This window comes from Nicotiana tabacum, chromosome 2, assembly GCF_000715075.1.
Source record: "Nicotiana tabacum cultivar K326 chromosome 2, ASM71507v2, whole genome shotgun sequence".
In the NCBI taxonomy this organism is placed as follows: Eukaryota; Viridiplantae; Streptophyta; class Magnoliopsida; order Solanales; family Solanaceae; genus Nicotiana; species Nicotiana tabacum.
The window spans coordinates 54,633,021-54,646,933 of NC_134081.1; the positions used below are offsets into that span (position 1 = coordinate 54,633,021).

General features: G+C 37.1%; 1 protein-coding gene across 4 annotated transcripts; it reads right to left on the minus strand.

Moving 5' to 3' along the window:
* Nucleotides 1-1,522: 1,522 nt before the first annotated feature.
* LOC107799311 (G-type lectin S-receptor-like serine/threonine-protein kinase SD2-5) lies at nt 1,523-13,511 on the minus strand. Of its 4 annotated transcripts, XR_012700187.1 has the most exons (4): nt 12,442-13,511; nt 10,599-11,868; nt 7,979-8,070; nt 1,523-1,713 (listed from the first exon to the last, which is right to left on the minus strand). XR_012700187.1 is itself a non-coding variant. In XM_016622408.2 (2 exons), exons 1-2 carry the CDS (start codon nt 12,826-12,828, stop codon nt 10,846-10,848), a joined length of 1,410 nt encoding a protein of 469 aa, XP_016477894.2. In that variant the 5' UTR covers nt 12,829-13,511; the 3' UTR covers nt 7,738-10,845. The 4 variants fall into 4 exon arrangements, 1 of the variants encoding a protein (XP_016477894.2); XR_001651098.2 differs by lacking the exon at nt 1,523-1,713 and having other exon boundaries at nt 7,738-8,070; XR_001651097.2 differs by lacking the exon at nt 1,523-1,713 and having other exon boundaries at nt 7,738-8,335.
* Between the last annotated feature and the right edge of the window lie 402 nt (nt 13,512-13,913).

A 13,913-nucleotide genomic window follows, 5' to 3' on the forward strand; every position in this document is an offset into this window, starting at 1 on the left:
AGGCCCGGAGATACCTATTCGAGTAAGTGCTTCCTGAAGCAGCCTCGCTGCATCAGCGGGATCAGCCAGAACATCCTCCTCGGGGACAACAATAGAGCCCGCAATTCCATGAACAAAGTCAGAAGAGTTCAACCAAGTTCTTCGTATACAAAAATGGAAGCAAGGTAAATTAGAGTTACTATGATTTTTGTCCTTCCACCCGTATTTAAGGGCTAGTTCTTTCCACGAACGAGTTTCAGGCGTTGTGACGTTCAAAATCTTCTGAACTCACCGGTTCAAACCTTGCACCACCGGTGGGAGCCATCGAGTTGCTGAAATATGGGAAGGTTGAAGAGATGATACGGCCATAGAAGAATATCTAGTAAGAGGAATATTATACAAAGAACTTACGAGTGCGGTACCAAGCAACCGGAAAGGATGAAACCGTTGTCGGAATGATGTCATTAGTGGCAACTACAACGAACCGCTCCATCCACCCACGGTCGTTGTCATTATCCATGCTAGACAACAAACCATGGTGGCCATGCTTGCAAAGGTTTATCATTCCCCCGCGGAAGATTTTGGGAGAATAGAGATTCATCACATGAGCTAAGGTTAGCTCCTCCCTAGTTTCTTGGCACAAGCGCCGGAGGCAAGTGATCATCCTCCACACTGAAGGACTTACCTGTGCCAAACATACCAGGTAGTGAAGGCAAAACTATACAATCACAGAATCAAGCTCCCCGCTCAAAGAAAATGAGCCCAAAGTAAAGGGATACGTAAAAAAGTATGTAAAACCTTCCTTGGGAAGGGTCACTCACTCCGATAGATCAGGAGTGATGATTTCAAACTCATTGCAGTGGCAGTCCTCCTTCACAACAGAAATACTGGAAGGACGAATGGAAGAAGGGTACCTACTAACAGCCCATGTACGAGGGTTAGCAATAGGAAATTTCTCTTCAAAATCCTTCGAAGTACTAAGCCTTCTTGGGATGTTAGAATCCACTGTTGGAGGAACAGAATCCTCGGTTTTGTTCTTATTCTTTGTAGAACCACCACGTTTGGAGGAAGAAGCCATTGGAAAGGACGAAGGTAAAGAGTTTTTGTTTGAAGAAAATTCGAAAAAGGATGGAAAACAATGATGTAAATTAGAAGCTCAAGCAATTGTGAAACGCAAAGGAAAAGAAAGTTGCATATAGGTAAACTTTTGGCGGCTAAATTCATGGACATGATTACCTCGATAACTGGCTAAAGTTGTGCTGAATCATGGGATATGTCACGACCCAAACCGATGGGCTGCGACAGGCACCCGGTACCTTACTCAACCGAGTACCAACGTAACGTATCTTTTCGTATCTTACTATTATAGGTAAATGAGCTGGAAAGGCTGTCGTGAGATAAGTAGAATAAAACATGAGGAAACACTCAACACTGGACGACCTAACATGTAATACAAACTTATACATATTACATATGGTATAAGACCAAAATGATCACTCGTATACTGAACATAGGCCGACAAGGCCATACAATCTTTCACATACATGACATATGTCTATAAGCCTCTAAGAGTAGATAAATACCATAAAGGTCGGGATAGGGCCCCGCCATACTAATGAATACATGACCAAATCATACTGACCAAATAAGCAACTCCGGAGCAAATGGAGCGCACCAACACCTTCCGCTAAGCTGATAGCCTATTGGGAGAACTCTCAACCTGTCTATCGGAACCTGCGGGCATGAAACGCAGCATCCCCAGGCAAAAGGGACGTTAGTACAAATAATGTACCGAGTATGTAAGGAATGAAAATCAGTAAATAAAAGACAGAGAAACATGGAGTAAAAGACTCAACATGTAAGTCTAAATAGCTCTGTTAATCATTTCATATTTATAATTTCATGCATAGGTATATGTGTTCATAACATCATCAAGCCTCTAAGGGCATCCCATCATATCATCTCGGCCACTATAGGCAAATCATCAACATATACCAGCTGATCAGGTGGTGATGCACATATAACACCGTAACCTTTCCCATATCCCATATACATATAATATACGCGTACATAACGCCATCTGGTCATGGGTCAATGTACATGTATAAATGCATGAAATGCATAAGAAGTGCGTTAATAAGATTTCTCGGAATGTCATAAGATCAATATGCCTTTCGGATAACTTTATCAACTACATATTTTTTTGAGACCCATAAACAGAAGATATAATAATAAGACACATGGGGAATCAAGAATATAGATACCCCTAGTATTTCTATGAATAGAGTCATTTATGAAAGTTGCGTATTTTGCTCGTTTTGTTTGTATCATTTGGATCATGCCAAAAGGAAAGAAGAGATAGCCTTAATATACCTGAGTCAATTCTCTTGAAAATCCTTCCCACATCCATCAAACGCGACAAAAAATGTAACGGCAGATCGAAATAGGGAAAACTCCGTATGATATTCTTGAGAAAGATTGTACCTTGCTCTCTTAGAATCGCAATTCTCACGTTGCTAAGTAGTCTTGTATGATTTTTCTAGCAAATCACGTTGCTATCATTTTAAATAAGTTTACTGAAGCAATTTACATTGTATTGTAGAGATAATGTAATGAATTAGAGAGGTCTTTAACCTTTGGGTATGGGCTCCACTTTTGGGGTTTATTTTATCCAAAATTCCCCTAAACATGCCACCTAATTATAAAGACCAAGGAGTCATTGATGCTTAAGTCCCTTACTGCCACATTCCCATAGCCCCACGTGAATTGTTGTCCCCTTAATAATTATCCAAAATCCCACTTAAATAATTATCCACAAACTTCTAATTAATTTGTTAACTTTCCACTCAAAATAATAATTAACCAATTATCCACATAATTAAGAATTATCTCAAATTACTTAAAATTCTAATCACTTTTAACAAACTTTATACACCTTACTATCATGGTCATGTGGTACCTTGTATGGCACAAGTCCATAAATATCGGGTATTATAGCTTAGACCGTATTTTATTTCAAAATGACAAACTTCGACGAAACTCATTTTCTTCGATTCGTTCACCCTCTCACCTTCACGAATTTACTTATCACTTATTTTAAATAGCATAATACTTATAATCTCAAAATAATCTCATTCCCGAGTTTACGTCGATTAACTTACGACGAAACTTTAATGTACGAAAATGCGGGATGTAACATCTCATTTCCGAGCTTTCATCAATTTATTTATGACGTACTTTCACGTACGAAAACATGGGGTGTAATATCATTCTACCTTTGGAACAGTCGTCCTCGAATCTTGACTGATGCACTTATCATTTTCATAACCTATGTCTTCCGAATACTGTAGCACTCTCCTTGCCATCTAGGCAACTGTTCTGTGAATAAATCCAAAGGCCAGGGCATTCCCCCCTTTAGGCCTCTTTCTCACACCACGATTTGTGGTAGGAATTCTTCCAATTTCATAACTATTGCTACCTTCTATCATGCAGTCTGTACGACTTTGTCCTTATATGTGCGCCTATGCGACTCTTCCCTCCAGTTTTTAGCCAATCTCTAGGCCTCACTTTGTGAACATATACAGAATTTTGACAAGTTGTCCCTCTGGGTGCCTATGGCTTTACTACATCTAAATAGGTCATACTATACCATAACTCTTACTTCGGTTTATTGTTACTGAGGTCTGCTACCAAACTTCATGTTACTCTCGTTGCTTATCCTATATGTATAAATCTAAGTCCTTTAATGCTTCCTCGTTACTGTTTATCTTAAGAATGACAGTTTGATCTCATCTCATACTGTTGAACTTTTAACCATCTATTGTTTATTCACCTTAATGTTGATCTATAATCTACCACTGATAACTTGACCTCTTATGTAACATTGCCGCTAGGGCTCACGTCTCATCGGGGAATACTTGAAATGATTAGACTGATCCACCTGGGGGCGATACTATACTTCCATAACCGTATTTCATAGCATCCCAATGTGATTTACCTTACGTGGATATTTTAATCCTGCACAATTCATGAAATCCCTCTTTTTTTTCAAATCATTACTCAATCAAAGGCCCAAACGTCATCCTTTATCTATCACAACTACACCCTTATTCTACTACCAGGGCAGCATTCCATCTCTTCTAAATGCTATTATTCTTAGACTCCTTTGAGTTCATTCGGGCTATACTAAACTTTCCATAACTTAGAGAAACCATTAGCTTTCTTTTTTTCATGGGCTTAATCCCTATGACTTTTCCATTCTCGTCACCCTCTCACTTGCCTTTCCCTATCCTTACTCATATCTTCTTAAAACCTTATCGCTCTACTATACTTTAGCTTGCGACCCACACATATCCATTTATACTACTCGCAACTTTCCTTCAACTTGCTTGCACCATAGATTTGCTTATGTTATTCTGGAACATCAAGCGAGATATCACATCGTCTCTAACTTTTCTTTACTTTTTTAACTAGACCTCTCGATACATAGAAATCATAGGCTAGAAAATATGCCACTGACGACGCCGCTATCATTCCTGGATATTGAATCCCAGTGCTTCTATCCTTCTATCCGAAGTATGGACTATTCACAACCTTTTGTAATTGAGTATCTCGTATGTTGTCCACCTTTACCTTACTTACCTTAAAGTTTCGCATCACATCTTCTATCTCTTTCATGACCTCCCTTCCACATAGGTATCATTCACATCTACAATTTGAAGCTCTATTATATTACTTGCACCTCTGGTGCATACACAATCCAATGGGAGCTTCATACGTACTTCTTATGAGGCTGGTATTCTTCTAATTGGCTTTATTGTAGAGCTGTTATAGAATATGGTTGTTGTACTCTTGTACTTCTGATACTAAGAGTGATTCTGCAATGTTTTCAATCACGATCTCTATAATTTTCTAGGTCCAATAATCAGACTCCTGATTTACTTAGTTAATGTAACTCTTTAGTTTCCTCTTCCCTCTGACCAATATTTATGTAGGCTTAAGCTATCTTCCGATCTGCGGCTCATGGTATTAGTCATTACTTTAGCCTTTCATGGGCGCTATGGAATATCCATGATACAATCTCCTAACGATTCAATCCTTTGTTTATGACCTGGAATCGATTCTTTCTTTTAACTTATACCAGAGTCTTCTACGGCTGTATGATTTTCAACATATACGATGCATGGATAATACTCTGAAATCTTAAGTGCGTTCATAACGTAATTAACTTTGGATCATTGATCGAATAATTCCTTTCGTTCCTTCTCATCTTTCTTTAAAAGTAAGCTATTACTTTTCATGGTCTTTCTGCCCCATTATTGTGTGCATACAATATTGTAGTGAGAGTGTTGTTACAAGACCATTTCCTCTTTAGGTCACTATGCTTAGGTTGAAGCCTTCTTCCTTATTTCCTCAGCTAGTCTTTCATTGTAGTACTTAGGGAGGACCCTCTAACTCTTGTAAAGTTGCGAGCTCATTACATCGTATACTCGACGGAATTTTTGATGTCCTTCCTCGCCTATAATTATCCGTAGTTACTTACCTCCACGCCCTTGTGCTTGTAGGGTTGCTTCTGAACTGATATTTTGAATGTCTTCCTAGTGGCACTCTTTTTTTATTTTCGTAACACTCATACGGTACCTTTAACTACCCCAACTCCTATCTGAATATTTCTCAAGGGTCACGATATCATATCTACGAGACTGAATTCCCCATATTGGGGTTTACTATATTTATCTTGCACGATCTGTTGATTTGTCTGTATCCTCTTGTCTAGCCATAACTAGGCTCTTTTTGAATCAACTGCTAACTATTCATTGGCCCATTCTCATATCAATATTCCGTGTAATCTTTCTTGGGTTATTTTCTTTTTCTTAACTTACGTCTCGCACTGGCTCCTTATTTATCAATAACATCTCGGACAGGAACCCTTACTTCCTCTCCTTGACGTCTAGTTTGCATAATATTCTAAAATCGTAGCATATCTGTAGCATTTGGATAAGTGCCATCTCATCCATTTCTTATTTTTATCGCATTCTTCCTTTATCATTCCATAGTTACTAGAACCACTTAATTCTGACTTAATGCCACATCACTTTATATTCCCCCCTTTAGGGGAGTACTAAGATTTAGTGCTACGATGATCTACGTATAGATGTTTTACCTCTTCATCTTTGGCATCTTTTCACATCATCGATGACCCTTACTCGCCTTACGGTGATCCTTCTATACCAAGGATAACAAAATCCCTTACTCACAAGGGTGACACCTAGTGTAACTGGCGCACATAGTCCCTTAAGCTTAACTTTGCTCACACTGCTTGCTTGAGGGAAGCGTCTTCCTGAATGACCTTTAAAAGTTATTCTTCTGTCGTTCATTCTATTATCGCTGGAATGCAATCTCTGAATTTATCATGATGCCGACTATAATCAAATCACTCGGTCTATAATTCATGTTTAGTTTATCTTGTTCACCAGTCCATACTGATTTTCTATTGATCTGGGGTCTAACTTTTCCTTTTGGTAATCAGGTTAGAGTCACGAACTTGTTTGTCGAAATGAGGATATGACTTTATTGCTTATACTCTTTTGTTGTCTCAAGGCCTGTCACCTCTCATTTTGTTTTTCTTCCCTTGACTATAGACTCTCTAATACTGTCATTTTTTTTAATTTACCATTATCATCCATGTATCACATCTTACTCATAATGCTTCATTAGCTCTCTTCTTATTTCCCTGCTAACATTTCTGTTTATCACTTTATTCTGAAACTTTAACAAGACATTCTTTTGCTTTTAGCTCTCCTTGCTCCATCCCCTGGCTCTTCGGGTTGCCTAACATCCTCGCTCTACTAGGGACGCGGCCATACTAAGGTAATATTTAACCCTTCCAGGATTCCAGTGCCTATCTTTGTAGTACTCATATCTAGTTGTACTATTTTAGAATGCACCATCTGGGTGTCTCACAAGGAGATCCATTACCACATTTGCACTATCCTTCGGAAATGTCAACTAATACTAACAATTCATCCACCATTTTGGGTTACTCTAACCCCAGCCGGATAATGATATCCCGTCCTTCTCTTAAATTATATCTGTTAGCTCCCACAGGGAATAACTGAGATGGGTGTGGCCGATTGTACATACCTCTGTTACTATTGAGGGTAACTCAAAAGGCTTATATTTCTCTGCCTAAATTGTAAATGCTGATAATCTTCATTAACTGGGTGCCTTGTACCTTTCTTCACCTTGCTTCTTTTACTTGTTGAAACTTATATCTACCTTCTGAATCTCTCATTACTTTTCACCATATGGGTGGATAGATATTCTTACCTTAAGACTCCTTATCAAGAAGCTTACACGTCTTAGTACACACATGATATGCTGAACACCTTACATTTACTCATCATAAGCATCATGCGAAAATTGAGTTCCTCTGACCCAACTCTTCCACGGCCACAGTCAATCTCTTACCAGTTGTTTTTTGGATGTAGGTATCATCTTATTACGAATAAAATAGAATTTAGGAGTCTAAAGTCTTACAAGTGAGCTCTACCACACGATCTAGAGTAAGAAGAAAGAGTGACAGTCCTAAATGCCCTGTAGCCTCCTGCTTATAAGTGTGGTGCACAACACACCCACAAATAAGACCCTACTAGACACGGCTTGTAGACTCACTAGGACGGAACTGCTCTGATACGTATCTTTTCCTATCTTACTATTATAGGTAAATGAGCCGGAAAGGCTGTCGTGAGATAAGTAGAATAAAACATGAGGAAACACTCAACATTGGACGACCCAACATGTAATACAAACTTATACATATGACATACGGGCCTATAAGACCAAAATGATCGCTCGTACACTGAACATAGACCGACAAGACTATACAATCTTTCACATACATAACATATGTCTACAAGCCTCTAAGAGTAGATAAATACCATAAAGGTCGGGACAGGGTCCGGCCATACTAATCAATACATGACCAAATCATACTGACCAAATAAGCAACTCCGGAGTAAATTGAACGCACCAACATCTTCCGCTGAGCTGATAACCTACTTGGAGAACTCTCAACCTGTCTATCGGAACCTACGGGCATGAAACGCAGTATCCCCAGGTAAAAGGGACGTTAGTATAAATAATGTACTGAGTATGTAAGGAAATGAAAATCAGTAAATAAAAAACATAGAGAAACATGGAGTAAAAGACTCAACATGTAAGTCTGAATAGCTCTATGAATCATTTCATATTTATAATGTCATGCATATGCATATAAATATCATACCATGCAAAGGTGTATGCGTTCATAACAGCATCAAGCCTCTGAGGGCATCCCATCATATCATCTCGACCACTGTAGGCAAATCATCAACGTATACCAGTTGATCAGGTGGTGGTGCATATATAACGCCGTAACCTTTTCCCATATTTCATATACATATAACATACGCGTACATAACGCCATCTGATCATGGGTCAATGTACATGTATAAATGCATGAAATGCATAAGAAGTGCGTTAATAAAATTTCTCGAAATGTCATAAGATCAATATGCCTTTCGGATAACTTTATCAACTACATATTTTTCTGAGACCCATAAACAAAAGATATAATAATAAGACACATGGGGAATCAAGAATATAGATACCCCTAGTATTTCTATGAATAGAGTCATTTATAAAAGTTGCGTATTTTGCTCATTTTGTTTGTATCATTTGGATCATGCCAAAAGGAAATAAGGGATAGTCTTAATATACCTGAGTCGATTCTTTTGAAAATCCTTCCCACATCCGTCAAACGCGACAAAACATGTAACGGCGGATCGAAGTAGGGAAAAATTCGTATGATATTCTTGAGAAAGATTGTACTGTGCTCTCTTAGAATCGCAATTCTCATGTTGCTAATTAGTCTTGTATGATTTTTGTAGCAAATCATGTTGCTATCTTTTTAAATAAGTTTGTTGAAGCAATTTACATTGTATTGTAGAGATAATGTAATGAATTAAAGAGGTCTTTAACCTTTGGGTATGGGCCCCACTTTTGGGGATTATTTTATCCAAAATTCCCCTAAACATGCCACCTAATTATAAAGACCAAGGAATCGATGATGCTTAAGTCCCTTACTGCCACATTCCCATAGCCCCACGTGAATTGTTGTCCCCTTAATAATTATCCAAAATTCCACTTAAATAATTATCCATAAACTTCTAATTAATTTGTTAACTTTCTACTCAAAATAATAATTAACTAATTATCCACATAATTAAGAATTATCTCAAATTACTTAAAATTCTAATCACTTTTAACACACTTTATACACCTTACTATCATGGTCATGTGGTACCTTGTATGGCACAAGTTCATAAATACCGGGTATTATAGCTTAGACCGTATTTTATTTCAAAATGACAAACTTCGATCAAACTCATTTTCTTTGATTCGTTCACCCCCTCACCTTCACGAATTTACTTATCACTTGTTTGAAATAGCATAATACTTATAATCTCAAAATACTCATTCCCGAGTTTACGTCGATTAACTTATGACGAAACTTTAACGTACAAAAATGCGAGATGTAACATCTCATTTTCGAGCCTTCATCAATTTACTTATGGCGTACTCTCACGTATGAATATGAGGTATAACAGGATGACGCGAGTTCGGGGCATTAAATGCGGAGAAACGTGCGTCTAATCAACTGTCAGACACCTTCAGAAGGAATTATAGTAATTTTCGCCAAAAAGGTGTTTCTACCAACTTTTCGGTAACACAAAGTTATATCACTGGAAAGCATGGGGACTATCTGTATAGGGTAAAATATGATATGACGCGTGACTGACTAAAAGGAGGACACGTGGAATCCAAGATGGAAGGGCTGAGGACCGAACGCAGCCACTGCGCTTATCACCGGAACGGATAACGTTCATAAAAGTGTATTAAATGCTCTGCGACTGGTAGCATTTACTAAAGAATATTCTACAGTATTAAGAGCGACGGTCTGTTACAAAGAATTTGACATTTACGCTCAACGTTACATCTTCATCAATGACCCTCTTAATTGACATTAAAGGAGGGCAGGATCCTAGGACCTTCTTCCCTAGACATAGCTATATATAGTGAGCTCAGTTATTATTGTAAGGGATACGAAATTTCTGGGAAGAACATATACTATATTCTAGACAAAGCTTTATACAATTTCACTCTCTTACTTTTTGATCTCATCATTGTTGTATTCGGAAACTGTGTTCACGGAATCACTGTCTTTGCTATTTCATCTACATTGCAAGGCTAAGTACTGCGTATTTCTTCGATTACTATATTATTTCAGGATCAAATTAGTTCACTTTTCTAGAAATCACGTATAAATTTAACTGTACCGTTTTACGGGTAAACAGTAGTTCTCGTAGCCATTTCCCGTACAACATTCAAGCAACATCATTTTCATCTGTTCAGTATTGCAGATGAATGAGGTATACATTTCAAACAATGCACTAGGCATAATCAATAACCTTCTGTTAGACATTCACAAATTCAGCAAATCGTTTAGGAATAAAAAAATAAAAAAATAAAAAAACTCTTGTGAAGTAATAACATTTAATTCCGAAAAGATTGCATACCTGCCTCTGCTATTTGTTGGAACTTCAGCTCAATCTTTGGCATTTGGTCTAGGTTATTTTCATCATTTCACTTCTATCTGCATATAAGTATGCAAGTTTCTATCCTTTGGATTTGGATTTGAAGTTGTCAAAATTAACTTCTCTGTTACAAGTTTAGTATGTGTAGCTCAAGCTTCATCCTTACCAATTTGTATCACCATGAACAAAAATGTGATCTTGAAAAAAAGAATTTCTCAACTATACAAGTTCAATTGTTGGGACCAGTATCTACACACGATTTTCTTCTCTTTCGAATTACATAGTATCCAATCCCTCCCGAAACAAGTAACACAACAACTCCATCAACCACTCCTACCACAATTGGAATCCATTTTTTCCAATGAGAATGTTCACTATGATCTTGATCAGTTCCCTTTGGTACCTTAACCATATAACTCAATCTTCCATCCCTTTCAATTTGTTTAACTCCTCTCACTAGTCCATACGAATAGCATTGTCCGGATTTTGTCGGATCGTCCTCAGAATCATCGACTGAAAAATGTAATGCTGCAACACATGTACAATTATTCAAGCACAAATTTGCACATACTTCTTTGCTAACATTGACCTTATAAGGATTGCTTCTTAATACACTCGTAACGCCTTGTAACTCTAGCATTTGGGACTCATTTCTGCCGCATAATCCCTCAGTTACATTCTCAGCACAATCAGAAAGCAAACCATCTCCTCTTTTTATTAGCCTTATGCAAGAACACTCTTCTGAAAATGTACAAATACCATAAGGTCGACATGCCAAAGGAAGATCACAAGTTGTGTTTAGTGCTTGATATGAAGCTTCAAACTTTCCTTTGTCAACTGAGTAATAGTAAAATCCAAAGTTCCCTGTGTTATTCCCCAATGCTAAAAATCTTAGGGGCTCTGGCTTGTCCGATTTTATCCGTCCAATTCTATGGTTTTCGTTGTTGAATATCTCCAACGCGTTTGAAGTTAATTCAACATACGTAATATTCAGGTCATTCAATTCCAAAGGTGTGTATTCCCAGTACGAGTACTTCGATTTTCCAGAGTACAAGTACAATGCAATCTTGTCATACTGAATTTCAAATGAATATGACAAACTAGAGTTGCTAGGGAAAGAAGTTAACCGAGTTCTTGAGCTAAGTCTCTGGCCCCAAAGCATAATATTAGTTGGGAAATTGAAACTTTGCCATTTTATCAAGTTCAATGCATCAACTAAAACCAAATTACCTGACCCAAGTAAATGCAGCCTCTGCAGCAGAATCAAATATCAGAAACCAAATATTAGCATTCACTATTTAGTTTCACAATGGCAACTCACACTTTGACTCTTTTGTTGTTTAACCTCAAAAGACATACTTCTTCTTTTTCAATTTATACTCCAGTGATTGATTAGGCACGGAATTAGAAAACAAAAAAAGAAAGACTTTTAGAACATACCAAAAGGTTCTTTAGAACTTGTGGTTTTAAACATGACATTCTTATGACTTTAAGAGCATGTCACTAAGAGTAAGAGTGAAAGCTTTAAGAAAAAGAGTTTTCAAATATAGGAAGGTGTCATTTTTTCTTAAACATATTAAAGAAGAAGGAGCGTCGTATAAAATGGAACAAAGGGAGTAATAACTTAGTGGTTTAAAACTCTACGAATTACTCCATTAGTTTTTCTGCCTCAAAGTTGCAGAAGCAATGCTATTTTGAATAAGAAAAGGCAGTTGTTTGTTGCATATACAATTTAGTCAAAATCCATATAGTACTTATTTTTCTTTTGGACTAAAAACCAAAAAGAGGAAAACTTCAAATTCCGATAGAAGAGATTCATAATTACCTTCACACCTTGTCCAGAAGTCCCAGCTTTCCATCCAACTTTATCATCTTGACCTTTCAATTGTAAGTCTCCATATTGAGTCAGCTCAAGTGCACATTTGTCTATTGTGTAAAATAGTGATAAATGACCAGAACTCCAAACCTTCACATCTCCCAAAAAAACATCAAGCGAACATGTGTATTTCTCATTAATTGCTTCAACACTGATTGCTGCTCTAAAGTTTGGTGTCATTTGGTTGTCAGTTTCCATTAAAAAAGCCCTCCCTATGAAGCCTTTACTATATGTTGTTGGTATAGCAAGACTTACTTGGTACCCAATGTGAACATTGGAAGTGCAATAGCCATGAGCTAACCAGTAAATGAAAAAAACAAGCACATAGATTTTCATGTGTGGAATGTCACTATATGTTTTTCACATCAGGTATGTTTTCTTCTGCTGATAGGTATTGTTATTAGGTTTCTTTGTTTGAAAAGTATAAACAAGATGAAAGGTGAAAAAAAGGTTTGGCAAGGTTATAATATCATAGAATTAGTACTGTCACCCCACTCCTTAAGAAAGTGGCTTAACTTTCAAGTGAAAATCCTTTATACATATATTTCTCCATTTTTTTTCTTTCTCTTGTGAGCCAAAATATTACTCTCTTTTCTACTTGATGATGTTATTTGACTCGATACCGTTTAAGAAAGAAAGGTTTTCGGCACATACCAAAAGTACCATTAGAGTTTGATGTCTTTAACACTTTATGGCATTTCTATAGTTATAAAAGGAAATTGTTAAAGGTTAACATTAAAAAATATTCAAATACAAATAATGTGTTATTCCTTTTTAAACCGACTAAAAATAAAATAGTGTTACAGAATATGGAATGGAGAGTACCTGAAAGGTATTATAGACAGAAGGATTACATTTAACTGTAGTGGTTTTGTGGTTAGCGTTGTACCAACACTCATAATTTATAAAAGAAAGCTCTTTTGAAATCCTCCACTGCACAAAGAAAAACTTCTTAAAGTACATGTTACTGCATTAAGACCAGAGTTGTTAGAAAATTGTTGAAGGCAAATTAGCTGTCAAAAAAGGTTAATCCTTATTTTATAGTAATTGATTAAGCAGTGAATGTTTGTACTAAAATGAGACACCATTCAGTATATCTGGGGCCTGGGCAGGTAGTAATGGATTGTGAAAGGGACCCATAATTCCCCCCTTGTTTTCTTGGATTACTTTTTGGTTTGTGCCTTTTGGCATGCCACCCTTTTGAGTGTTTTTTATTTTATTTTTTTATTTTTTTGAGTGAGATCAAGGTCTGTTGATGCCACATGGGGGTCAATTGTGAATTATACTTTCATGCCCACAATCTTTGCTGACGATTTTGTGGCGTGATACTGACATAAATCTCCGAAAATTCAAAAAACAAAAAGAGGAAATTTCAAGAAAAGGAATTAGAAACTTTACTTTGCAACATGGAATCGCACTTA